The sequence below is a fragment of the Homalodisca vitripennis genome, chromosome 4, assembly GCF_021130785.1.
Source record: "Homalodisca vitripennis isolate AUS2020 chromosome 4, UT_GWSS_2.1, whole genome shotgun sequence".
In the NCBI taxonomy this organism is placed as follows: Eukaryota; Metazoa; Arthropoda; class Insecta; order Hemiptera; family Cicadellidae; genus Homalodisca; species Homalodisca vitripennis.
The window spans coordinates 198,762,839-198,790,820 of record NC_060210.1 but is presented as its reverse complement, the minus strand read 5'-3'; the positions used below and the strand labels follow the sequence as shown (position 1 = coordinate 198,790,820).

At 35.0% G+C, this 27,982-nt stretch overlaps 1 protein-coding gene across 1 annotated transcript; it reads left to right on the top strand.

Annotated features, from left to right (window-relative positions):
- Positions 1 to 36: 36 nt before the first annotated feature.
- LOC124360876 (nucleolar protein dao-5-like) lies at positions 37 to 27,775 on the top strand. Its single transcript, XM_046814847.1, has 14 exons — positions 37 to 351; positions 2,613 to 2,810; positions 4,740 to 4,820; positions 6,829 to 6,894; positions 9,454 to 9,666; positions 10,961 to 11,098; positions 11,944 to 12,029; positions 14,076 to 14,176; positions 16,526 to 16,599; positions 18,179 to 18,254; positions 19,172 to 19,344; positions 19,433 to 20,591; positions 23,333 to 23,619; positions 27,137 to 27,775. Exons 1-14 carry the CDS (start codon positions 295 to 297, stop codon positions 27,296 to 27,298), a joined length of 2,871 nt encoding a protein of 956 aa, XP_046670803.1. The 5' UTR covers positions 37 to 294; the 3' UTR covers positions 27,299 to 27,775.
- The last annotated feature ends 207 nt before the right edge of the window (positions 27,776 to 27,982 follow it).

Below are 27,982 nucleotides of genomic sequence, written 5' to 3'. Positions count from 1 at the left end.
CAATTGCATAGTAAGTTTAATTATTATAAGTTAACTGAACACTCCTCTGAAAATATTATCTCTCTGAAAAGTGAAATAGCTATCGAAGGAGTCCTATTGTAATGAGTGTTTTGGGGGTATTTCCTGTTTATGTGGCCCACAGGGGCTTATTTATTCATCTTGAAATATTAAAAACATTACAGTTTTATTTTTAAGACAAACTAACGGGTATTGATTAGGGAACGGTTTATTGTTCTCTGGAACTGAAACATTTGGTTTGGCCGTTAGATATACGTTTCAACGCGAAACTGACAAATGGAGACCTCTGAAATGAAATGCGTTCTCTTAACCTCATCTGACGAAGAAAATGTGGTAAGTTTAATGTCTCAAAACAACACATCTAAGTTAAACAAACAAAAAGTATCTCCTCATAACAAAATAACCAAATTACATCTACAAATTATGGGAATTTTCTCGGAATAAACATATTATTGGCGAAAGTTTCAGGAGTGTTGGTAATTACAGTATTTTTACTTCTGTAATATGTCGTCTGGCCAGGCCTGTAAAAAATTGAATTTAGGTTAGGTTTTATTAGGGCTATTTGCTGAACATAATGTACTCCTTTTACTAGGCACTTAAATTGGTTTGTGTTAATTGATAAACTGTAGGCCTAGGAAACTTAAATATATACTAGGCTTACTGGATTATTGGCTTACTGTATTATTGGCTTACTGTATTTAATGTTTTAATATGGTTGTAATCTTGATGTATAGAACAACAAAGTCTTCTGCATTGAAATATTGCTTATTAAAATTATCTTCTTAAATTGTGTAAGTAATTTTTTCATTAGTGTGTAGGCCTACTAGAAGACAGTTATGATACCAGCCGCTAACCTAACCACGGTTAGACTTTAATAAGCGGCCTACACCTGTTATTGAATGTTTTGATTGATTTTATCCAGTGAATAATTCGATATTACTATGTACTTAATATATGATTTCAATGTATTAATTATACATGTTATTGTTAAAAATAAACAACACGAAGTTACTAATTTTTGGAGAACTTGAAATATTGGAGATGAATATGAAGAAATTATGTGAGATATCTTCTAAATGTGAAACAAATTCGAGATTTGTCCAAGGGGTTTCAAGATAAGAATTTGGCTTCTAGTAAAAACCATAGAGAGAATCCTTAAATTCATTTCACATAAGCAGTTGTTTACTGCTAGCCTATCCGTGCAATCTGCCAATATTGTAGTTTTTCTGTTAGGTCTAGGGCAAAGTTGGTTTTGTTATTTTTCATGCTATTGTTAAATTTATTTAATCCCAACTTTTAATGTATTATTCTTGTTGTTATTATATTATAATTCTTGTAGTGTATATTTATTATATAATATGGAAGTTAGATAATATAACAGATTGTTCATTAACAATCAGATAACGAGCGTATAGTGCTTAAATTAAAGTCTCCCCCTAAGAACTAATACTCTAATAGTATACGTTATTTGAAGTATCATTTCATTTGTAGGGAACAGTTTCATAAACTGCCCCTTAATTGTATCAATGCTACTGATATTTTACTATTGTATTATTTTTACGGTAAACACAAACTATAGAGTAGGTAAAGAAATAAGCTGCTGTATAAAAAAAACGGCCACATTACAAGGAAATCATCTATTATTTATAATTATCTAAACTACCGAAACCAAAATGTTAAAACGAATTACGTTTTAGGTATTTCAAATTATAGTTTGGTTGTTTTTATATCTAAAAAAGTATTAATCTAATAATAAATAAAACTATCTAGGCTATGTGTATTTATAAAATAGTAGGCAACAGAAACAAGTAGGCATAAGAAGAAAACATCCCTTGAGATAATACCTTAATTGAACTCATATCATGTGAGGGCTTGTAAAGGTTAATTGTTTTATTTATAATATGTATGTATGTATTTACTTATTTATATTTTATAATGGTAGTAGGTAGGGACAGAATGGCTGCCATATAATACCAAAGCACCAAAAGAAATAAATTGATAGAAGATAAAAAGCAGTGGTTTATGTAAATTGGATTATTTAATTTTTTGTGTGTACCTTTTTTTCACAAAAATGTAAAATATTGGAGCAGTAAACCTTATCTTGACACTGTTCAAAATAGAGAATGCCGTTTTAAGAACTTTGCTATTGACAAAATAAGTTTGTCAATCGCACAAGCTTAAATAATCTGTGCTTGTTTTAAAACACCAATGTCAGGCCTACCCTATTTAAAATTAATTATCTCTGATCATCCACTTACTGTAAAGAGAAAGGGAACCTGAATCTATAGTTTTTGCCACACTAAATGAACAGTCCAATATATTTACATGGGTAATACTGGGATACTCGGTATGTAGTAACAGCACTTTTATACATGTACGTAACTAGACCACAGTGAATCATCGTATGGATACTCGGTATGTAGTAACAGCACTTTTATACATGTAAGTAACTAGACCACAGTGAATCATCGTATGGCCTTCTGTATTATATAGTCATTTTCTTCATTATTAAGTGTTTACAAGAGACCATAATCTAAATTTTTATTTGTAAAATATGCCTATTACATTTTTATTTATTACATTCGGTGTTTTAGGAATGCATACCAAAAATATTAAGCACAATCTCCCTCCAAGGCTCATCTCTTCAGAGCTTCCAAGATCATCAAGAACAAGAAGATGCCAGTAATCTTCTGTACCCTGTGTGTGAGATAAAAGAAGAAAACAATGATGAAGGAGAATGCAGTAAAGATGTTGGAGTAGAGAGAGTAAAACAGGAGAAGAAGAAAGTTAAGGTAATGTGTCTCCTTTAAGTGCATTGAATACCAATATTAGTTTCTTTTTAGTCTAGATTTAGATTTGAATATTGCATTTCAGTGTAGGGAGTTTTATTTTGAATTACCATACTATGAATTGACTGGGGCCAGCAACATTTTGTGTAATATTTTTATTTAAATAACAGTTATGCTAGTTAATATTTTACAATTTTGCACTTTGTGTGGGGGGAGTGCATATGAATAAGTGTGGCAAAGTTGTTTTTTTTTTAAATACAGTTTTAGTATAAAGTGGTTCATTCTTTTTTCATTTCAAACAATATTTTGTTAATTAACTTATGGCAAACACAGTAAAAATTCTGCTTATAAACTTGAAAATGTGAAATTTTCTAATGAGATGAAAGTAGGCGCCTCCTTGTGATCAAGATATCGCTTATCTGTTGATGTTCTAAAAATCAGCTAATTTTGACTGTTTGTTTTTTTATTTTTGAATATTGTGTGCTCCTATTGGCTTTTAACCCTCTCTTGGTAATTTGCTTCCAATCGCCTGGACGGGAGCCTGGATCCATCAACTGCTTTATCATGGCTGTCAGCCTTGTGCTGCCATCTTACAGTACTTCTGGAACTGCTAATGGAAATATCTACTGTCAGTACTGTTGACTAGTTGTTCATTGCACGTTTTTATGTCTACTGATGCTATTATATAGGAGTAATATATGAAACATTTTATCTTAATTGACAGTGATTTTGCCATTTTTCATCAAAATTCATACCAATATTGATTTATTATACATATTTTTAATTTCCTGCAGCTACTTTTTTACTGTCATATTGTTATGTTGATTTTACACTTCTTTGTGTCACAAGACATGCAGTCTTATTCTAATATAAGAATACAAACAAACATTTCTTGTACAATTGAATATTCATTTATATTTAATTTACCTTATTGACTTAATCATTTTTCAAATACCACCATATTATAGAGAATTTAATAACATTTACAATGATGTATAATATGTAACAGTTTTGTTCTAATAGAGTGGGTAAATTAATAGTAACGCACATGTTCTCCCGTGACGGAGTGGCCCAATAAAAAATGCTTCTATGATTTTTTTTGATTGACTGCTTGTAAAAAATTTATTATCTACTGCTGACATTCTAGTTTACCTGTGGTTATTAACCCTTTCAGTACCAAGCTTTTTGTAGGTGATGTTGCAAAAAGTGTAAGGTTTTTCAAGAAGAGAACGGCATTTAAACTCTATGCTGTATCAAGAAGTGCCAGGCCAAACTTTACTGTTTTACTGCAGCCCATATTAACTTTGATGGTCTTGGACCAAAATACGTAACTTTTAAAAATTTCTTTCATAAAATGTACCTTAAACTAATCATGAAATTATTTTATTGTACGTGAGTTAAATAATATGCATTAGTAAGTAAAGTATGACCTTTTGAATTGTTTTTCATCGTTCTGCTCCAAAAAATGTGCAGTTAAAACATTCTTAGCACAGAAGACAGTGTTTTTGGATTGTGTTTTTCAGAAAGATTATTCTGCAATGAATACAAAAACAATAACGTTATCATGTTTTGCAGAGGATAATTGTTTATATTTCATGGATGTGTTTACATATGACTTATATTTTAGTATAACTTATAAACATGTATTTATTTATTGACTTGGCTACTGGCTGTAAAGTGACTTTGTCGATGAGTGCAAAAACTTAATATGACAATAAATATTATTATTATTATTAAACTTTATTATGATTTTCAACGATTTTTTATAGAAGTCCCTTTAAACGGATATTAGCTCTTCTACTTACATCCGTAAAAATAGACTGAAAGGAATAATTTTTATTTTGAATGTCGCTGTTAATTAGAATAGTGTTTGTCATTTAATTTGCTTGCTTTGTATTGTGTTATAAGACAAAATTGTGTTTTCTTTTCTAGTTGACTCAATTAAGTCCATTGAAAAATGTCAGTGGACCTAAACAGAAAGCACTCAATTCAAGACGAAATGACTCCAACAATGTAAGTATGAAATGTATACTTTTAAATTAGTTCTAGCAAATCCCAATTCAAGTTTAAAAACTGTTCCAAATTGTGTAGTTATTTCACAGCTTTGTTTATTCTGCCCCTCCATTTGGAAAACATTGTTTAATTTTTCTGAGACATGCAAACTGCACAGCAAAATAAATGTATACATCAGAGTCAATTCTGATCTGATAATCATTACAGTTATCCTTGGACGAAGAAAACTACACAAAGTTTCAAGTTTCTAGGACCTTTCTATCAAGAGTTATCAGGATGGATTGTGCTTGATCCATTTGACTCTGAAATCAGTAGGGTTCTACCTTGGAGCAAAAGGAACTTATATACCAAGTTTCAAGTGCAAAGGACCTTACTATCAAGAGTTATCAGGATGGACTGTGCTTGATCCATTTGACTCTGAAATCAGTAGGGTTCTTCCTTGGAGCAAAAGGAACCTATATACCAAGTTTCAAGTGCAAAGGACCTTACTATCAAGAGTTATCAGATGGACTGTGCTTGATCCATTTGACTCTCAAACCAGTAGGGTTCTTCCTTGGACCAAAAGGAACCTATATAACAAGTTTCAAGTGTAAAGGACCTTACTATCAAGAGTTATCAGACGGACAGATGGACTGTCCTTGAACCATTTCACTCTGAAATCAGTAGGATTCTTCCTTGTGGCAAAAGGAACTTATGTACCAAGTTTCAAGTATAAAGGACCTTTCTGTCAACAGTTATAAGATGGACAGATGTACTGTGATATTTGACCTGGAAATCAGTAGGATTCTTCCTTGTGGCAAAAGGAACTTATGTACCAAGTTTCAAGTATAAAGGACCTTTCTGTCAACAGTTATAAGATGGACAGATGTACTGTGATATTTGACCTGGAAATCAGTAGGATTCTTCCAAAAGGAGAAACTTGGAACAACTATGTACCAAGTTTCAAGTATAAAGGACTCAAAGAGATTTCACACAGATGGATGGACAATGACACGATTTTAAATTTCTTATGGGAAAATCTGTACTGAATAAAAATAATACAAAAATTGGTACTAACAGATGATTTTGTTTTTAACAATTCATTAGCAATGATGCACTAAAATCTAAGTTTCTGAAGTGAAGTGTTCTTGGGTTTGAGATGATTTCCTGTTTATAACGCAGTTTTAAACTTTGGGTTCGAGTTAAAAGCAGGGCCTCAGATGCTCGCCCGGCTGTTGTTAACTAACAACCAGTGTCTTTAACAGTCTTCCTCCCAGTAGTTTAAAAGCAGGGCCTCAGATGCTCGCCCGGCTGTTAACTAACAACCAGTGTCTTTAACAGTCTTCCTCTCAGTAGTTAAAAGCAGGGCCTCAGATGCTCCGCCCGGCTGTTAACTAACAACCAGTGTCTTTAACAGTCTTCCTCCCAGTAGTTAAAAGCAGGGCCTCAGATGCTCGCCCGGCTGTTAACTAACAACCAGTGTCTTTTAACAGTCTTCCTCCCAGTAGTTAAAAGCAGGGCCTCAGATGCTCGCCCGGCTGTTAACTAACAACCAGTGTCTTTAACAGTCTTCCTCCCCAGTAGTTTAAAAGCAGGGCCTCAGATGCTCGCCCGGCTGTTAACTAACAACCAGTGTCTTTAACAGTCTCCCTACCAGTAGTTAAAAGCAGGGCCTCAGATGCTCGCCCGGCTGTTAACTAACAACCAGTGTCTTTAACAGTCTTTCTACCAGTAGTTAAAGTGCAGGTAATGTGACACCACCTCACTAACTAAAGTAGGCAGTAACTTTATTTCTATCTAGGCATTGTTATAAAGCCTACTTTTATTAGGTGTAGCAGTCAAACAACCACACAGTATTTAATGTTTTGTATTTAGCTGATTTTCACGTAAGGTTTTTAAGTTTTAGAATTTTTTTTTTAATTTTCAAGAATTCTTTGATTTTGATAACATAAATACTGTGGATTTATTGTTTCTTTAATTTGGAAAGGAGAAAAATAAATTTATGTTAATGTTAAATTCTTTGTTTCAGGTTGTCGATGCAAGAAATCTCGCCCTACAAGAGAGTTTATTCAAAACAAAGGATCTCTTTGATACAGTAAGTTCATTGTAACTAGTTAAGTTAAAATGTATCCACACAAATTTTTCTATTTGTATCATGTACTCAAACCTTAAAACAAGCTCCTTAGATCAATGATTATATTGGAGAACTTCAAAGACAAAAGACAGAGCATTCTATATAGTCAGACGACTTCGTAAACTTGATGGCTCGTTCATAAAAGGGTTAGGAACATTGTGAAACAAGAAATTTGAAATGTTATAATATGCTTAGTGTAGTTCCTTTTCACACAAAAAAGGTGTTTTGGAAAACATTCATATAATTACCAGGTGTTTTGAGGACCTGACTTTGGACCCTGTCTCCCCCCTCTTGATGCCCCTTCAACAGCACTGATGCCTTTAGATGGACTTTTCCTATTTTGTACATTTATTTGTTTTATTTCATAACAGTTCGTAAAGAAATTGCTAGTAATGTGTTAGGTTGTTCTGAAGGTAGACTTTTTGATCCTTAAAACACACCACTCCTTAATTTTGCTTTTCTCCTCTTTTAATATTTCCTTTAAACTACTGTACTGTTTGTTCCTTTAAACTATTTGTAGTATTTACGCTGAGATTCCAAAATCTCCAGGGAAGCAACTCGAGCCTACGCACAGGCTTTTCCGCCCATGTAGGCTCATTTCCTAGGCCACTTTAAATTTGATGTGTATAATATTTTTATGTATAATGTTGTTATGTAAACATTCAACTAGTATAGTAACAAGACAATATAAATTGAATAGTAAATTTGCACACATGTAAATATTTTTTGGAAAAAAAACTATGATTCAATTGAGAATTGGCCAATTAAAATATATATTCCTATTCCTATTGGTTTGTCACAAACCTTTTCACAAATATTCTGTGTATTATTTTAGCAGAACTGTATCGTACTCCTAACGATCACCCTGTGCGTCAGTTCTCATTCTATTTAGTTAGGCAAGGTAATGTGTTGAGGTAAATTATAAGGCTTAACAGTCCTAAACTAGGGGATGTCCAGTAGTATTCTCATTAATTTCACAAAAGCAGTCTTGCCTGTTACATTTTTGATGGTTTTAATTTAATATTAATAATGTAACCAAAATGCTTGGTGCTCAAGAAAGTGTTGAGGTAAATTGTGAGGTATCCCATCCTTAAGAGTTCTGCCCCCTATCGTAAAGGACAAAATTGATTTCCGTTAAAAAAAAGAGACGTTGCGTAATATCCTACACAAAATTGGTTTTTAAGTGGAAGAAATGTGCTAATAGGCGCAAGATACTCGAACGTCCGGACATTGGTAGTTGGAGAGTTACCTACCTGCAAGATTTCAAAAATCTGAGAAATGACAACTGTAAAATATTTCATATTTATTTATTTATATAATATTTCATATTTATGGACGAAAGTTGGATAGGTTCTTAATTAGCTTTTCAGAAATGTAGACAAAGTCAAGATGTAACTGGTATCCTGATACCAACAGAGGAAATAAGACATCATTGTACACGTTGGCTCTAGTGATGGTTTTCTGGACAAAGCAGAACTTGTTTTCAGCTGTTACTTGCTTTCAGAAGCTGTTAAAAGATGTGTCTTGTGGAGTCACAGATTATCTGAATAATTAGTTATTGTTACAGTTCCTGCAAGTGTGCCAGGATCAGGAGACCAGCAACGAGATGGAGAAAGTGGTGGAGAACCTGTAAAAGATGTGTCTTGTTGAGTCACAGAGTATCTGAACAATTGGATATTGTTACAGTTCCTGCAAGTGTGCCAGGATCAGGAGACCAGCAACGAGATGGAGAAAGTGGTGGAGAAGCTGTAAAACATGTGTCTTGTGGAGTCACAGATTGTCTGAATAATTGGCTATTGTTACAGTTTCCTGTGAGTGTGCCAGGATCAGGAGACCAGCAAGGAGATGGAGAAAGTGGTGGAGAAGCTGTTAAAAGATGTGTCTTGTGGAGTCACAGATTATCTGAATAATTAGTTATTGTTACAGTTCCTGCAAGTGTGCCAGGATCAGGAGACCAGCAACGAGATGGAGAAAGTGGTGGAGAAGCTGTTAAAAGATGTGTCTTGTGGAGTCACAGAGTATCTGAATAATTGGATATTGTTACAGTTCCTGCAAGTGTGCCAGGATCAGGAGACCAGCAACGAGGTGGAGAAAGTGGTGAAGAAGCTGTAAAACATGTGTCTTGTGGAGTCACAGATTGTCTGAATAATTGGCTATTGTTACAGTTCCTGTGAGTGTGCCAGGATCAGGAGACCAGCAAGGAGATGGAGAAGGTGGTAGAGAAGCTGTTAAAAGATGTGTCTTGTTGAGTCACAGATTATCTGAATAATTGGATATTGTTACAGTTCCTGCGAGTGTGCCAGGATCAGGAAACCAGCAATGAGATGGAGAAAGTGGTGGAGAAGCTGTTAAAAGATAGATGTGTCACAGATTATCTGAATAATTGGCTATTGTTACAGTTCCTGCGAGCGTACCAGGACCAGGAGACCAGCAATGAGGTGGAGAAAGTGGTGGAAAAACTGTTAAAAAATGTCTTGTTGACTCACAGATTGTCTGAATAATTGGGTATTATTGTTACAGTTCCTGCGAGTATGCCAGGATCAGGAGACTAGCAATGAGATGGAGAAAGTGGTGGAGAAGCTGATGAGAGCCTATGGCAAGGCCAGGCATGAGTACCTGGGCTCACTGGTGTTCCAAAACATCCTCGAGGCTGAGACAGAAAAGGTGAACACATCGAGCGAGAAGCCATGGCTCAACTTGAAGCTGGTATTGGACGAAATGAAACACAACAAGGTCAGTTTCTAATAACACATCCGTGAGTCGGTTGTGGTAAAAGAAAACTTATTATAGTATAAACTTATTATCCAACTAATTAATTACTAAAATTACACTGAATATATTTTCATATGTACTTTTATTGTGTCATTGATCCTGCTCCATTGTTCTCAACCACTAGCATAGTCATTATCAGTCGGTTGGTGGGTCAACATCGCTTATCGCTAGCTGTTGCTTATATCATCTTACTCTGTGGATGCAAGTGTGCTATCAGGTTACAAATTTCCAAGATTTTTCTGAACTTTTTATTTGTATAATAATGTAAAATTTTACGTCTTCACATTAATTATGACTAAATGTGGGAAATGTTCGACTGAGGTTCAAAGTGATGAAGTGTCTCACGCTTGTAGGGATTGCAAGTTAGTGTTTCAGTAGTTTGGGTTCCAGTCAGAACCTAACTAAAAACAAAAAGTAGATTTGGAAGTGTGATGGGTGCAAGGGTGACTCTGAATCTACTGCCTCTGTGAAGTGTGCAGGATACCTCAGAAGAGAGGAAATGGTTTCTGGAAGCCATAAATAAGCTGAAGAGCGACGTCAACTCTAATACTGACGTTTAGATAGGAGCCCTTCCAAAACAACTAGAAGCTGTCAACAATAGATTTGGCGTTATCCAAAAGCAGCAGAATGGAACAGAGGTATGAACAACTGGAACGCCACAACGTTGAGCACGATAAGGAGTTGAGGACACTGAGAGCGAGCTTGCTGGTGGCGGAGCAGCACTCCCGCAGCAACCCCTAGAGAGGATGTGTACTCGGTGCTTCATCAACTGGCATGGACTATCAACATCAACATGAAGTCAGAGGACATCTCTGTCGCACACAGGCTACACCTGTATTAAAAAACTGACACATCCACCTGTTATCGTTTGTCTCGAGGCGAGTGGCAGCTTTTGGCAAGGAAGAAGAGGAACATCAGTGCGGCAGAAATAGCCATGGCAGGAGTAGCTTGTTCCTACACTATGCTCATTATCGTTCTTCTGCTTATGTAGAGAATTGATAGTGACTAGTCATTGCCTTAGAATCTACTGCATTAGTAACATAATTCATACTTTTTGTTTCCGTCAAATTTTATATTCAAAATCTCGCAAAATGCATACAGTTGGATAACAAAACATAGTTTGAGTGCTTGTCTCCTGTCTGTCTTTTTCCCTCTTTCAAGACAATTTGAGATTATTTGTTCTAATCAACGTGCTAAATTTTATTTAGTTCATTTCTAAGAATATTAATTTCACAATGACATCACTTTTTTGCAGAAACTCACCGCACCGAAACTGAAACTCGGGGAATCTGAAGATAGTCAGGCCGATGCAGCAGTCAGCAATGATGAAGAGCCAGTCATTGAATGTCCCAAAAAAAGAAGGCATCTCAAGAAGCTAGAAAAGACATTAAGGGTAAGATGGACTAATTATAGCATTCTTGTGCATATTTGTAATACTCTAAATTGTAATACTGGTTCTATTGTGCATATTTGTGCTACTATACTCTAAGATTGAAAGCCACTAAATGATGTATTAACACCATGCTGTCAAACAGGAGTCAGTGCACTAAACAAGTGCACTATTGCTATTTCTAAATCCACTATTGGATCTTTCTGCAGCTCCATTTAAGTTATGTAAAAACCCATGAGCAGATAAGATTTTCATTTGGTATGTTGCAAAAAATACCCCTTCTGACACAGAGAACCTTCATAAGAATCTTTCCAAACTATTGGATTCTATACTGTATTAACTGTCCCATATCCATTGTGTTGTTTTTAAGACAAAACTCCAACTATTATTCACACATAATCCATTTTTAATGATCTTCTACTGTTATAAATATTATGTCCATAGTTGTGGTTCCAAACTATATTTCGGTATAATTTTGATCTGGATTTTTTTGAGGTCCTCATTGTGAACATTGGTGTGTTACGTTTGGTGGAAATTTTTTGAAAGCTTTGTTATTATTTTTGAAATAACGATTTCATCACAATGCAAAGGCTGCCGCTGAGGTCCTTATCATGAACATTAGTGTGGCCTTACTTACCATTCACTGATTATACTTTTTAAGAACTCATTATAAAATTGTTAATAAATTTCCATTAGGTTTTGGGTCTTTGCAACATTATGTCAGCTGCGTTAGCAGAAATAACATTTTTTGTAGGGGAAGGGCCGGTGTTGTTTTGTATACCTGAAAACTTAGATGTTTACCAATATAATGTGTGTTTGAAAGTTTACCAAACTTTTTTATTGTGTAGGCACTGAATTTGAAGATTAAAAAACTTGAAGAGAAGGAAGTAGATTGGTCTGATGAAGATAATGGAACCTATGTAAAATTAGACAGGTAAACTTCTTGATTACTTATTTGTAGCTAAGTTTCTTGTTGATGATGGATAATTTTAAAGGATAATAGGGTTTTGAACATATCACAAAAATAGAACACTACGCTTCGAGGATTGAAATCTATCTACCCAACTTCCTAATACATAAGGTTTTGGTCATAAATGTTGGAATGTTCTGCTTGTTCTATTCCTTCATGAAGGTCCAAGCAATAACAATGAAAAATCAGCTGTCACAACATAATCAAAGAGTAAGTCTTATTTAAAATTTGAACATATATAAAGAAGACGAGCATATATAAATAGATTCTTCGTTCTTATCAAATCCTTTTTAATGCATATGTCTCTCTAAGTCAGTTTGCGTCTCTTACAGAGCCATAACCAAACATATCCGTGGCGTGTATTACTGTCATGAGTTCTCGTCTATTGTAAGTATCTCGTTATTATTTTTCATAGTGTGGTAGTGTTGTGATTTGTTTGAAATATTTATCTTGTTTTATTGTGCGACGAGATGTATTTAGTTTAATTTAAATTTATTTCAAATAAACAGTTTGGTAAGAAGTTCTTTATTATTTTTAGCAATAAATACGCTAATTTTAAATAAAATTGTCTGGTTTATACTTTTTTTGCTTTTACCTTTTATATTTTAGTTGTGATAAACATTAGCTTTGAGCTTAAAGAAAAAATTGTTTTACTTGTCTTGGCATCATAGGAAAGTTAATGATTTATTAGTGGCGTGCGAAGGGTTAAAAATTAGGGATTATGCTATCAGATTTTGATGAGAGTTTTCATTGCAAAGTGGTGTTGCTTCATCATACTATTGTACCACTGTGTTGTGCTGGATAAGATATGTTGCTACAACTTGGCATGAAACTTGAGAAATAAGTGGTAAATATGTCATTTACAGGTATCGAACGCAGTTTATCAAAGTCTACAACAAAGTGGTGTTGCTTCATCATACTATTGTACCACTGTGTTGTGCTGGATAAGATATGTTGCTACAACTTGGCATGAAACTTGAGAACTAAGTGGTAAATGTGTCATTTACAGGTATCGAACGCAGTTTATCAAAGTCTACAACAAAGTGGTGTTGCTTCATCATACTATTGTACCACTGTATTGTGCTGGATAAGATATGTTGTTACAACTTGGCATGAAACTTGAGGACTAAGTGGTAAATGTGTCATTTACAGGTATCGAACGCAGTTTATCAAAGTCTACAACAAAGTGGTGTTGCTTCATCATACTATTGTACCACTGTGTTGTGCTGGATAAGATATGTTGCTACAACTTGGCATGAAACTTGAGAACTAAGTGGTAAATGTGTCATTTACAGGTATCGAACGCAGTTTATCAAAGTCTACAACAAAGTGGTGTTGCTTCATCATACTATTGTACCACTGTGTTGTGCTGGATAAGATATGTTGCTACAACTTGGCATGAAACTTGAGAAATAAGTGGTAAATATGTCATTTACAGGTATCGAACGCAGTTTATCAAAGTCTACAACAAAGTGGTGTTGCTTCATCATACTATTGTACCACTGTGTTGTGCTGGATAAGATATGTTGCTACAACTTGGCATGAAACTTGAGAACTAAGTGGTAAATGTGTCATTTACAGGTATCGAACGCAGTTTATCAAAGTCTACAACAAAGTGGTGTTGCTTCATCATACTATTGTACCACTGTGTTGTGCTGGATAAGATATGTTGCTACAACTTGGCATGAAACTTGAGGACTAAGTGGTAGATGTGTCATTTACAGGTATCGAACGCAGTTTATCAAAGTCTACAACAAAGTGGTGATGCTTCATCATACTATTGTACCACTGTATTGTGCTGGATAAGATATGTTGCTACAACTTGGCATGAAACTTGAGGACTAAGTGGTAGATGTGTCATTTACAGGTATCGAACGCAGTTTATCAAAGTCTACAACAAAGTGGTGATGCTTCATCATACTATTGTACCACTGTATTGTGCTGGATAAGATATGTTGCTACAACTTGGCATGAAACTTGAGAACTAAGTGGTAAATGTGTCATTTACAGGTATCGAACGCAGTTTATCAAAGTCTACAACAAAGTGTGTGAAATTAAAGGAAAACTTGCCGATGCTGATCGTCCCTATCTAAGAAAGGTTTCTTTTGCAGGTACAAAGTTATCATGTGGCTGTTAATGTAGAATGGACAATTTAAAACACTGATAGAATTAAAGTAACCAAATATAAGTTTAGCATGTTTGTTTTTTTTTTTCAAAATTAAGAAATTGGAAATTTTAGTCACCAATTTCTTTTTGTATACAGTTTCAACCCTTTTATGAGGCAACGGTTTTCAGATTTTCCGTGGCAAAAAGATAAAAAATGTGTAAAAGACCCATGGCAAATTTACAAAGGGTTGCAGGGGTTTATGAGGAAACTTTTATCTTTGATAGTCAATTCAAATCTCTCTTGTTTGAATAAACTGGGGAAAAATAAACATAATATAAAAATAAATATACATAGTGTAATTTGTGGAGGAAAAACAGTTTTTTTAATGATTTTCAAACAATAATTTTTGTCTATAAAATTGTATTATTTATATTTTACACAAATTTGTAACATATAAAATTTTGGAGTCAGATTCTTCCTTCCATGTATTTATTTATGGTTAGCTGTTATGAGATTCCAAGTATTTCAACAATTTTTATTAAACATTTACGGAAATATGAGGAGAAATAATAACGCTTATAATCTTAAATTGAGAATCAATAACAAAAATGTTAACATAGGCATTAACTGACTTTTTATCTTTGTACAAATGTCTTAATAATTTTGAAAAATTCTAATTTGTAGTAAATACACTGAACAATAATTTAAACAAACAAAATAATGTAAAGTTGGATTTTTGGTCTCATTTGCAAAAAAAAAGTGAAGACAGCTGACCTTGTCATTTACGGTAAGCAAGCGCTGTCATTACGTAATAAATCACTGCGAACACACTATAACACGAACAACCTCAAAATAATGTCAGGCAGCTGGCTCTTATTTGTTGCCAATTGTTCAGTTCTTTCATGTACCGATGCATATTAATTTATTATTGAATTGAAAGACATTTAACTACTCGTATAGAAAAGGTATGAATAGGATTGCATTTGAAGTTACCAGAATAAAAGTGAAGTATTCTGCCTTAACACCCCCAAAAAATTTTATTTTAACTTCTAGCTTTTTATAACTTAAAACCCAAACTACCAGTTTATCGTATTTGATCCTGAAAGGTTCAGAGATCTAAAATCTAATTAGGTAGATAAAAGAGACTGTAAAATAAGTACAGTAGATGTCCTCTTAACTGACCTGTGGAACTGTAACTTAGTTGATAAAGGAAAAATCAGTTAAAACGAAAATCTTGTATGAAATTTATTACACTACACTCACAAAAAGGATCACAACAAACTTTAAATAATCCTGAGCACAATTGTGCTGCCCGAGTGATAAATAAGAACAAAGACTGTATAAACCTGGATTTGTAGTGACCGTGGCTAAAAATACAGTGGAGTCCCGCTAATCCGAACACGTGTAATCCGAACGTCGGTTAATCCGAACAGGTCCAGGAGGAATTATTTATAACGATAATGAACAGTTATAGGAACTAATTACTTAAAAAATGAAAATGGGTGCATCATTTCGTACATAAACAAAGAAAACTTTAATTATATAGACATACAGTATTTTATTAAGACAAATTGTGTACGGTACAGTACATAAATAATGAAGTTAAATACAGTACCAAATTGAAACTTATAGGTTAAGTATGAGTTAAATTACTGTATTAAGAAGTGAAATCAAACAAAAATTGGACGTACAGTACTGATATTATTATTGAGTACAATATTAATTGTTAAAAGACATAAGTTCAGTTATTGTCTTCTGTCGCATTGAAGAGAGTCTATTGGATGACGCGTAGTTTCGTACAACTATTGAACGCGTGGACCCGTACAATATCCAGTACGCTCACATTGCTTAACAATAGAACTCTCACACTAAATACGGTAAATGTGCTTAGTATTCGCAAACACGTTTATTTGTCAAGAAATACAATGCAACAGTCAGAAAACATGTTTTAATAAACAATGTTGGTAATTCTATAACAAAATAGACCCATCTCAAGTTTAAAACCGTATTTTTCTGTAATTCTGGCTAATCCGAACAATCACATAATCCGAATAGGGCTCGGTCCCAATTAGGCCAGATTAACGGGACTCTACTGTAGATGTGATCAAAAAAGCCGATAGGCAGTTGATCTGAGAATGGTAAAGAGGAAGCCTAGTGTAGTGATTAGTTGTATTCAGCATATTATCTTACTATACTCAACATGTGTCATTAATCCTAATTATTAACATTCAATATTATCAATGATGTTATTGTTTTGCAAATTAAAATTGAATGTTACCTAGTTATAAGAAAGTTTATACCTAATGGAAACGATGCCTAGTTACGAGTTAGAATTAATGTCTATTGCCTACAGGTACGACGTACCCTCACATCAATCGCTGCATTGAGAGGTATTACAACAAACATCGGGATTTCCCTGACTTTCAGGTGAGAATCTGTCACTTTCACTAAAACTTTATTATGTTTTGCTTATCTTACATAATTACGTATCATGGACAGGCGTTTCATTCAGTAATGGCTGACTAATAGGTTTAATGGTTAGTCCTTTTAAATCTGGATTCAAAATTATTCTTCAGATAAAATGATCTCAGAGACTTGACATTTTCTTCTCTTGTCTTGTGATAATTTTGTATTATATACGAGGCGTGTTCAGAAAGTAAGTACCGTTTCATTCTATTGTCGCTGTAGCGCTGCAATCAGTGTTCTGCGCATGCGCACTAGTCGTCCTTGTTCACTGGCTATCAACTCACGCCATTTTAGTTGTTCTACGCTTTGTTTTCACTTTTCTCTAAACGTTGTTTAAGACAATTAGTGATCCCGCCAATGACAATTTCTTGAATCTGACAAGATTCGTTCTGTAATAAGATTTTTGAACGCAAGGGATGTGAAACCGGCTGACATTTATTGTCAACTTCGAGATGTTTACAGGGAAGACGTGACAAGTGAGGGAATGGTGAGGAAGTGGGTTAGAATGTTCAATGGCAGTCGAACAAATGTACACGATGAGAATCGGAGTGGTCGGCCTTCTCTCGTCACCGATGATCTGGTAAGGGCAGTTGATAAATAAATCCAAGAGAACAGACGTTTCACTATGACACTGCTATCTGACGATTTCCAACAAATTTCACGCACACTTGTATGAAATTGTTACGGACCGCTTAGGCTATTATCGCAAGCTGTGTTCCCGATGGGTTCCACAAATGCTCACTAACGTGCACAAAACCAAGACACTAGGAAGTGCTTTGACTTTTCTCACACGGTACAGTGAGGATGGTGAGGATTTTTTTCCTGCACATGAAGTGCGAGGTAGGCGGCCAACGCTTTGAAACCGATGATGGAGTGAAAACTGCCGTGGAGTCATGGCTACATTTGTTAGCAGGAACCTTCTACGAAGAGGGTATAGACAAACTGATCACCCGCCATGATAAGTGTTTGTACATTGTTGGAAAATCTAGGTACAAATTGTTATTCTATATAATCAATCGCTATCAGTATTGCCTATAAGACGAATGTAAAAATGTTTGCTAGCTCTCAGCTCTTCAGAGAGCCACACATGGTAGATTTTACCTTTGTCAAATTGAAGAGTTACAAACCCATAAAATTACTACAAAGCGTGTTTGGAAAATAAGTACCAAGTAAAGCAATTTTTGTCATCACAATTTTATTTCTACATTAAAGCCCAAACCTTAAACTATTTTTTGACATAGTTTCAAAACCTTTTATTTTAAAGAAGTTTTGACCAAACAAGGGTTGCAAAACAGTCATTTGAAGCCTTAAATTAAAATTAGCAACAATAGTTATCCTCAAAAACAATGGAAACATGTACATTTACGTTTTTTGTGTGTATTTATAATTTTTTGCACTGCTATTTATATTTCTTTTAATACTTTATAGTGTTTTTTTCTTAACTAACAAGGAGGAGAATATGCAATTTCATCCAATAATAATCCACAAAATTGATATGTACTTGTAAAAATGTATCATTACTTTGTCATGTCTTCTCCAGGACATCAAGAAACTGGTGATTATTGCTAATGAGCAGGAAAATATACAGTTGCCTCCAATCAAGATCCAAGAAATTGGTATGTATCAGTGAATATGTGTCTTTCTGTTGATTCATGAGAACCTGTTTTGAGTTACACCTATTAAATACGACTGTAGCTGTTTAACTGTAGATTAGGCAAACATAATATGTTAATTCGAAATTACAAATGTTCAAATTTCGAAATTTAAACCCAGAGTTGTGTAAAATTGCCTTCAGGGAGCTTGAATTTTTGACCTTACCCAGCCTCTATATTCTCGATGTCACCCTGTACTGCCGATTCAAATGTGAACTAGTTCAGGGCAGGGTCCACCAGTACGAGACCAGAGGCAAGAACAACTTCAGAACTGAACAGCATAGAACGACTATGTTCGAACACTTGTTATCTCAAGTGGGTGTCAAGATAATCAATACGCTTCCTGGAGATCTCAAACGAATCAATGAACCATCATTACTCCGTTTATGAGTTTACAATGGGCCACTGGGATGAAAATTAGCATTTTGTTATTATTCTATTTCTCCTTTTCTGATATCCAAAACATGCTAAATACAATATATTGTTAGCTTCACACATTAATATGTGGAATTGACTTAAGAAAGGTTTAGTTTATAGATTTTGTAATCTATATTATGAAATTACGTTTGCAATACAATTTTGTTAACTGTTTTACTGCAATCAAGAATATTATTATTGTTATTATTCATTATTTCATCTAAAACATTCTCGTTTAAGTGTTTAGTCGGAATACTCCAAGAATTAGGATGCCATTGGCATGTGTTGTATCCGGACATCAAACTACATAATAGGTACTCCAAGGTAATTAGATACTTAATCAAATTTTTGATGTAGGGTAACAATTTTCTAAGCTTGGAAATAAATAAGAACGACCAATTACAGGGATACTTATTCAATCAGTGAATGTTACATGTTAATATCAGAGATATGGTGTGTTCCAGCTGCTGCAGCATTCAAAGAATTTGGAGAAATGCTGAAGCGACTGCGGCAGTATGATGATTATGACGTGCTCATCTCGTATTTGGACCAGCAAGTGGATCCTGCGCGCGACGACAAGCAGCTGCAGGAGCAACTAAACATGAATGCCATGCTCTTCCGAAAGAAGGAGCAAGAGGTTGGTAGATTTGTAACCGATTACGTCCAGATTGTTTTAAATAGACGTGAATGGGTAGTGATTCACTAAACATATCCAAATGTTTTAGGTCATTGACAAATTTGCTGCAGAAGAAGCTGGGTTGGGCTCAGCAGACCTTTCTGACAATAAACCAAAGAAAAAAAGAATTTTAACCAGTCCAAGGAAGAAACCCTTAGGGAAACGAAGCTTGTCCAGCAGTGACGATAGCTCTGATGAAGAGAAAGAAGCGTTAAATACCAATAATACCAATAAGAGCAAACCTGGCCCTTCTCTTAGCAGTAGTGAAGGGAACAGTAGTGACGATGAGTCTAGTTCTGCAACAAAGAGTCCTGTTGCAAAGAAAAAGGCTGTGATAAAAAAGGAATCCTTTGTAGGAAAAGGAAAAACTTTGGTAGGAAAGAACAGGATAGTAAAAAGAGGAAAAGTTTCTAACTCACCCAAAAAATCAGAAACGCCTAAAAGGTCGCTCAGCAGTGATGAAGAAAGTGAATTGAAAGACCCCAAAGATTCCTTTACCAACTACTTGGGCCTGAAAGAAACATTAACGAGAAGTGAAACTAAAGAAGATACGATAAAGGAAGAGAGTGATGAAGACATTACTTGTGTTCAGGAAGTAAAACCATCTCCATTGGAAAGTAGTGAGAAGAATGTCAGCAGTAAAAACAGTTCTGATTCGGAAAGTGTATTGAAAACAAAACCAACACCATCGAAGAAAATAGGTGAGCGATCTGGCAAGAGTGGATTAACCACTAAGAAATCACTGAAGAAGTCAGTCCGAAAAGTGGAAGTCACTGAGAACAAAGAAGAAAGCAACAGTGGTTCTGAACCCATCGAAATAGTAGAGAGTAACAGTGAATCCGGCAGTGTTAACAAAAAGAAACCGACCGCTGCGGCAGCTCAAAAACGCATTGTTAATCCAAACAAAAGAAAACGGAGTTTAAGCAGTGAAAATAGTGATCGGACTAGTAGTGATGAAGAAGAAAGTGACGAGTGTGAGAAAAAGGATTTGAGTGATGCAGAGTTGAGTACGGGCTCAAAAGACCTCTCGCCGGACTCTAGTGAGGATGAAAACAACGGAGATAAGAAAGCGTCTGACGTGGATGACTCTATCATCGTCTTGAGTGAAGATACACCATCACAACCCACAGCAAACAAACCTGTCACAAACAATGCTCCAGCCAGGACGTCTCCGGATAGCAGCGACAGTGATGATATTTTTGTTGTATGTGAGTATTCTTTATAAATTATTTATAATTAAAAGTTTGAAACAAATTTTCTTTTTGTAAACCTAGAACGGTAAAATAAAATATTATTTAAAAATGCTCAGCATACATGCGGAGGCAACACTGCCCTGTACAGTCTGGTGGTTTGCGTGTTCAAACAAGCAAGTGCCACCCGTAGTAACTTGACAAAACATGCTCAGTTAAAAATTAACTGTGTATAATAGGGGTTTACAAAATTACACAATCATGGTGATCAGTTTGTAGGTTATAATATGAGAATGCGCGAGGTTGGTTGCCCTTTATGTCAAAGTTCAAGTCCAGGTGTGTAAGTTATTTTAAACAGTCATACATATGATATGATTCGGATGTGTGTAGGTCAAAATTAATTGCCCAAAGTTGGTGACGTCCTATGATGTGGGTTGGGTGTGAAACCACCAGGTAGTGACGTAGGTCGAAGGTCTGTGTGTATTTAAACAAGAATTATATTTCCCTTCAAGGTTATTTTTGCACTAAATGTAGAAATAAAAAATATGTAATACAGGTCACAATAGGTCTGCATTCGACGACTTTATTCTGTAGTTCAGTTTTAATAACTATTGTTGCGTTTAGTTTTTTATTAAGTGCATGTTTAGAGTTAATTATGTGTTAGGTTAGTTATTTACCTTAAGAAGATTGCAGATCTCGAAACGTAGTGTTACTGATTTTTTGTATCATTGAACAATGGCAAATGTCCGGAAAAATCGTGTTTTCTTCACAATCCTTTCATTGTCAAAAATAAACTTCAAACAAAGAATAAAAAAGTACTTATGTAAACTGAGATAACTCTTTGAATCAGGACCTGACTAATCTCAAAATGTACCTGTGTTGTGACAGGCTTCCCCCCCCTCCCACAAGCACGTAACAATCCATTGGACAATTAAAGTCAGCCAACCAATTGTCTCAAGTCTCAGCCACTATAAGAATGGTATGCTGTAAGCGGCAAAGCGTTGTTTTTAGTATTATTCAGTCACTGAAATCGAGTCTCTGGACGAAATTGGTTAACTTTTGTTGTTTAGTGAAAATATAATTTTGAAAAGACGTGTATTAGATAGATTGTACAGGCCTAAAATGTACAGTTTACCCTATAAACAGGCTTGTGTTCGGTTCGTTTATCATCTGCTTGGTGGTTTGATATGTCAGTTAGTTGGATTTTTATTAAAGACACCTTTTGGAGAAGAAAATAGTGGATTTGACACAACAAGTAAAGCCGAAAAGGGGGTGTTTGGGTCCGGCATGGTGGATAGAAGTGACAGAATGTACTAAGGGCTGAGTGGCAAGAGAAAACTTTAATGCCTGGAGTTGGGCGCGAATCAGTAACACAAGGCGGTACTGCCCTGCCGATCATGACTCATGTCATAGCCAGTGTCGAGTGTTCTCCATATGCACGATACAAACATTAAACTTGTAGCTCTTAAAGTCACTGCTCCAACACTCATTGGCCATCACTTACCGCTCGTATCGCGGCCAAGGCCTCGGTTTGTTCTATAAACAATTGTTGATTGTTCCTCAAACACTCACACATGTTCCGATTGGTTGTCAGATTTCATAGATTTAAAATAATTATGTTATGATGTGTGCTTTTGGTCACATCGAAACCTCGACTGAACTAGTTGCGTTTACACTTAGATAAAGTTGCTTAAGTTTTGTATCCGACAGTAAAAAATTGCAAGTCTGATCGGGCGCAAGAGCTCTCGCGGACGCTGCTGCAGCCAATATCGGACAATTGTTTGCAAGAACTGGAGTGCAGTGTCAGCCATTGAAATTTTAATCATGATCATTGCCGAGACATCACTACAGTGTGTGAACAGAATTTGTATTGAATCCCGCTACAACCAGTGATACAACTGTAGCAAGTACTTGTGATGATTCTCACGAGTAAAATTACTTACTTTGTTCACATTATGTTAGTAGTTGCGCAAATTATCTCGCAACTTTACTTGCCAGTGTAAACGCAGCTTAATAATGCAGAATCTACCACGCACATCAGTTTTCGTCGTCAGAGCGGCATTGCGTGGTTGACCGCTGGTGGAAATTACCAATCCTGTACTCCAGAAGAAAACAGCGGGGTATTGGTAAATCAAAATCAATCAGGCCGACCTAAGTCGAACTCTGGCTGCTTATCGACAAACACGCAGAGAAAAACTATAGATGTGTAAAGCTGACTATACTTGCAGAGATGTCTATAACTATTTTTTCACAAAACTGGTAATGGTCTGTATTCTTTAATGAATTTTTGTGGTAGTTAGACGTATATAACGCTTCAAAAAATTTTCGATGAGTCCGTTATATTGGACTTCCTAGTTTTGTCTGATACAGGTATATATCACACGGTGGTAGCGAATGGGTTAAACTATGTCATCAATGTATACAATGTACTTAATGATTTTTTTGATGTTGTTAGTTTGAAAATCCAAAGCAAAATTAAGCTGAATATGGAGGAAATAGGTGAGAGAGATAAACTCACCAACTATAATCCTATTCCACCACAATTGGCATGACATACAGTTTATTGTGGTGTTATTATCAGAAACTGGAAAGTTTTAGTGTGGGAGCAATTAGTATTGAGGGGTTAATTCTACAAAAGCTGTCGACGTTACATTTTGTCAGTGTCTGTTTCTTCCCTTGGATCTCAAATCTTACCATAAGTTTGATTCGTGGTCTTTTATGAATATTTGAAACTTTAAATGACATGATATTTCTCTTAGCAACTCAAGAAACGACGCCAGCTGTACGAACTATGGCGCCCAGGAAAACGATGCCTCAGGTGAAGGAAAAGAGCAACATCAAACCGAATTTTCCGAGGAATGGTCGAGCACCGGGGTCTCTGTCGTCGTACACCACCAACACGTCTCAGGTGAAGGGGGACAGTAAGCCGAACTATCCGACAAATAATCGGATGCCAGGTCCTGTAGCTACTGGCCAGTTGACTCCACCCAGACGACGCATCGTGGGACTCGCTACCTCCACCCCCATCCAGCAGACTGGGAACCTGGTATGTGGTTGAATGTAACCTAACCATTAGAATCAGAAACATCTTTATTCAAAGTTTACACATGGTGTACATGAATGGTGTCAAGAATATAAATATAATATGTGTTTTTAAATACATAAGTGGGTGTTTATAAAGTCCACAATAAATCCATAAAAAATTATAAATAATAAACAATATTCATTATGAACAATTTAGATAAGTATAAAATAAGTGGTAACATAAATACATACAATCTTTATCTATTATGGATTTCAAAAAATTCAGAGAAGGAATATAATGGTAAGTTGGTTAGGTAATTTTGCAATTTAATTTGAAAAATTTTAGTCTCTTCCGTTAATTTTAAGTAATTTGGAAGTATATTAAAAAAATGTTAAACCCATATATTTTGGCTTTTTACAATAGAATTGCAAATTATGACAATCTATACCATATTATTTCTATTTCGGGTGTTATAGTCGTGAATGTTACCACATGTATTAATGTCACTTACACAATTTTTGACTGACAGTACAGTGATTAGATATATGCACTATAAACTGTCATTATCCCAATCGAGGGAAATGCATTTTAACTGATTCATTCCATTGCAATTTTAGGATAATACGGATTGCTTTTTTCTGAATGATTAAAATTGAATCCAATTTTTTTGCTAATGTAGATCCATATAAAGAATTACCGAATGTAATATGTGAATGAATATGAGAAAAATATATAGACTTAAGTGTTTGGTCTTTACATAATTTTGATATTCAGCAATTAAGTCATGGCGTTTCACATTTAAATAATGTGTATTAACTCTTTAACCCCGGCCATTATATCAAGTGATGCACATTTTAGTCAAAATGTTTGAGTTTTGAAAACAGCTCATAACTAGGATATTTTTTAAGTTATCAAGCTAGTTCTTTTTTGTTTTACTTCTTATTAAATGTGGTTTACAGAAATAAGAAAGAAAACAAAATAATATCCTGACTAGTTTTTTTCTCAATATCTATGCAATATAAAGTAAACACAATTTTTAAACCTCAAGTTTGTTGATGAAAACCAGATATTTTACACACAATTATCTATTCATTTTATGTTAAATTTAATTCTCAATGTAAGGAAACAAAAATTATAGGTCTACCTTATTTACAAGTTGGGTAACATCAGTTTTTGTAAGGACGTGTCATTTTTCCTTTTTGCCACTTCTGTGCAAGTAAATATAACACGAACTTTGAAATTCATAGTACAGGGTGACACAGAATAACGGGAATTTTTGTAACGCGTCGTGGCAGCCGTGAGCAGGTGGCAGTACTGCGGGACAGTGACAGTGACCAAGTAAACAAGTCGCCATTACAGTAGCCATGGACCAGTGGAACGGGCAACAGCGTGCGTTAGCTATAAAAATGTTTTATAAAAACGGTGATAGTTTGAAAGCTGCCCAGATTGAGTTCCGACGTTTTTACAACTTAGGACGTCATGATTCTGTTCCGTCATATAATTTTGAAGAGAGTGGATCAGCTTTAAAGAACAAACCAACGAGAAGACCAAGAAGTGCTCGTACTGCACAGAACATTGATGTTGTACGCCGATCTGTATTGAGGAGTCCACGCCGTTCGATTCGTAAGCAAGCAGCTGCGGTTGAAATGTCCCGTGAGAGTGTTCGCAGAATTCTTCATTTAGAATTAAATTTTCACCCCTACAAGCTGCAGATAGTGCAACAGTTAGTTGAAGGAAAATGATTACCAGTCGCGATTGCAATTCTGCCAACAAATGTTAACACACATAAACAATGAAGATGAATTTCTAAGCAAGTTGTGGATGTCAGATGAGGCCCACTTTCATCTCACAGGTTATGTTAACAAGCAGAACTACTGATACTGGGCAGACAGAAATCCTAATGAACTTCATGAGCGCCCTTTACACCCTAATAAGGTTACAGTATGGTGTGCTATTTCATTACATGGGATCATTGGACCTTATTTTTTTGAGGATGAACGGGGGATTGCAGTAACTGTCAATTCTGATCGTTACGTGGAAATGTTACAACTTTTCGTTACACCTGAATTGAACAATTTTCCAGATGTTCAAGAATCCTGGTTTCAACAGTATGGTGCGACATCACACACTGCACGACAGTCAATGGAAGCTGTGCGAGTATTGTTTGGTAACCGTGTCATCTCAAGATTCAGTAACGTTTCCTGGCCCCCTAGATCGCCAGATTTGACCGTGTGCGATTTCTTTTTGTGGGGCTACCTCAAAACTAAAGTGTTCACAACTCGACCAAGAACTGTAAATGAGTTAAAACAGAGAATTCGGGATGAAATTAACAGTATTCCAGTTGAGATGTTGCAGCGGTCAATGAGGAATCTCCACCGCAGATTTCAAGAATGCATTCGTAGACGAGGACGCCACCTACAGGATGTTGTTTTTAAAAAATCATAAATTTCACCAGTGTTTCATAAATGGCAAGTTTTGATGTTTAATTTAATACAAATAAAACCATTTTCTTCCATCACTCTTATTTTTTAGAATATTTTTAAAAGTTCCCGTTATTCTGTGTCACCCTGTACTTACCATAAAATCAAAGTTATTTTATGATAAAGAATTAAAACTGTATTCAGATTCTATGAATGAGACTGCTACAGTTAGTGTGGATACTGAGTATTACTGAGTAGCTTAAAGTTTTCTAAATAGGTCCTAAATTGTTTATTTTCAATTTTTTCGTAAAGTTTGATATTACAGGAAGGATGGAAATAGGTAGGTAATTTGTTGTGGTTTTCGAATAATTTTTCTTGTAAATTGGGTACAATTTTTTATATTTTGTTTGAGTTGGACAGGGAAAATTCCTGAAACAGAGGATGAATTATAACTAAATGGCATAAAGCTTTACTTAAATGTTTTTTTGGCATTTTTAATCACTCTTACCGGTATTTCATCATAGCCAACAGAATTTTACTCAATAGCCAACAGGTCAATATATCGGCCTTGTCCCACTATAAAGACACCGAAGCAGTAAAGGTTAAGAGAATTTTTAATAATCTTTGATGGCTAATAAACTGTATATACATTTTTTGTAACTTAAAATCAATTTATTTGCAAAATATTCTGTACAGCTCAGTTTGAAGAAGTAGGTGGAATTCGTGACAGCTGAAATATGAATTATTGATGGGACGTACACATAATCAATATCTTGAGAACCGTTAAAAATACAAAATTATTGTTAATTACAAAAAGGTTGGAAATGGTACAAACATCAAGAACACTTTTTATTTCTCCCTTATGTCTATAAATAACAATTTGTGAATTCTTTTGAAGTTTTAATGGTTGCCGTATTGAACAAACTGGCGTACCGGATCAGCCAAAAAACGTAGTCGAAATCGTTGTAGAATTTTTGTATAGGCCTAAATTTTCAACTTGTTGGGTCAGTTTTCGTATCCACAAGTCGCGTTACATAGCATTTAAGTTGTATCCAAAATCCACCTAGTAGTGGAAGATCCCACAATTTTGATCACCATCAATTTGGTTTGCATCACAGCTGTCAAGAAGACTCCTGGACCAATCAAAGAGGGGCAGCAACAGAGCACAACAGACAAGTTCCAGCTCGTCGAGTGTTGCCAGTAATGGCAGCAATAGCAGTAACCCTAACAAGCAGACCAGGTTACCACAGCTGGTGAACGGGCCGCAAGGAAAGACATGACCTCGCGAGTCAAACCCAGCTGCCACCCCACCGACAGTCCCGAGACGATTCCACTCATAGTGCTAGACTAGTGCTAGTCATAGGTGTCTAATATCTTGTACGTAATCGTATTAGCTTGCAATTACCATACATTATTTATTTTTATATGAGTTTATACATAGTAATTATATTATATTTATTACGTTACGTATGGAAAATACTGTGGAAAAAGTTCCTTGTAATTTTTGACTCTGTAAATATAGAACTTGAAATTATATAACTTAATAGATAAAGGATTTGTTAAAGAATAGTAATCATAACGAACATGATAAAGCATGAAGTATAAGATATGCGTATGTTATTAGAACTTGCGCATGTGTAAAAGTTATAATTGTAAATTTTAAAAACATAACGATAATATCAGTGATATAAATTTGTTTTATGAGTAATTAATAAGCACAGGGGTAAAATCATTAAATGTTGTATCCAAGTAAATCATTTTGCTTTTTTTATTTGATACTTAATACATATATTTACTTTGAAATTATTCTAAAATAAATAGTACTAGTTTATTGATCAATATAATACTTTGGTTTTGTTTTAAAGTTTCTATTTTATACATATTAGAAAGGCTTGTTAATTTTACAGCCAAGAAAGTTTTTATGAAATATTCCATCACCAATACTCACTCTTTCCTATAAAAAT

Coding starts and splice junctions, on each gene's coding strand:
- LOC124360876 (XM_046814847.1), top strand. CDS start 295: ATGGAGACCTCTGAAATGAAATGCGTTCTCTTAACCTCATCTGACGAA. Junction 9,667..10,960: donor ACGAAATGAAACACAACAAG/GTCAGTTTCTAA, acceptor ACTTTTTTGCAG/AAACTCACCGCACCGAAACT. Junction 19,345..19,432: donor TCCGAAAGAAGGAGCAAGAG/GTTGGTAGATTT, acceptor CAAATGTTTTAG/GTCATTGACAAATTTGCTGC.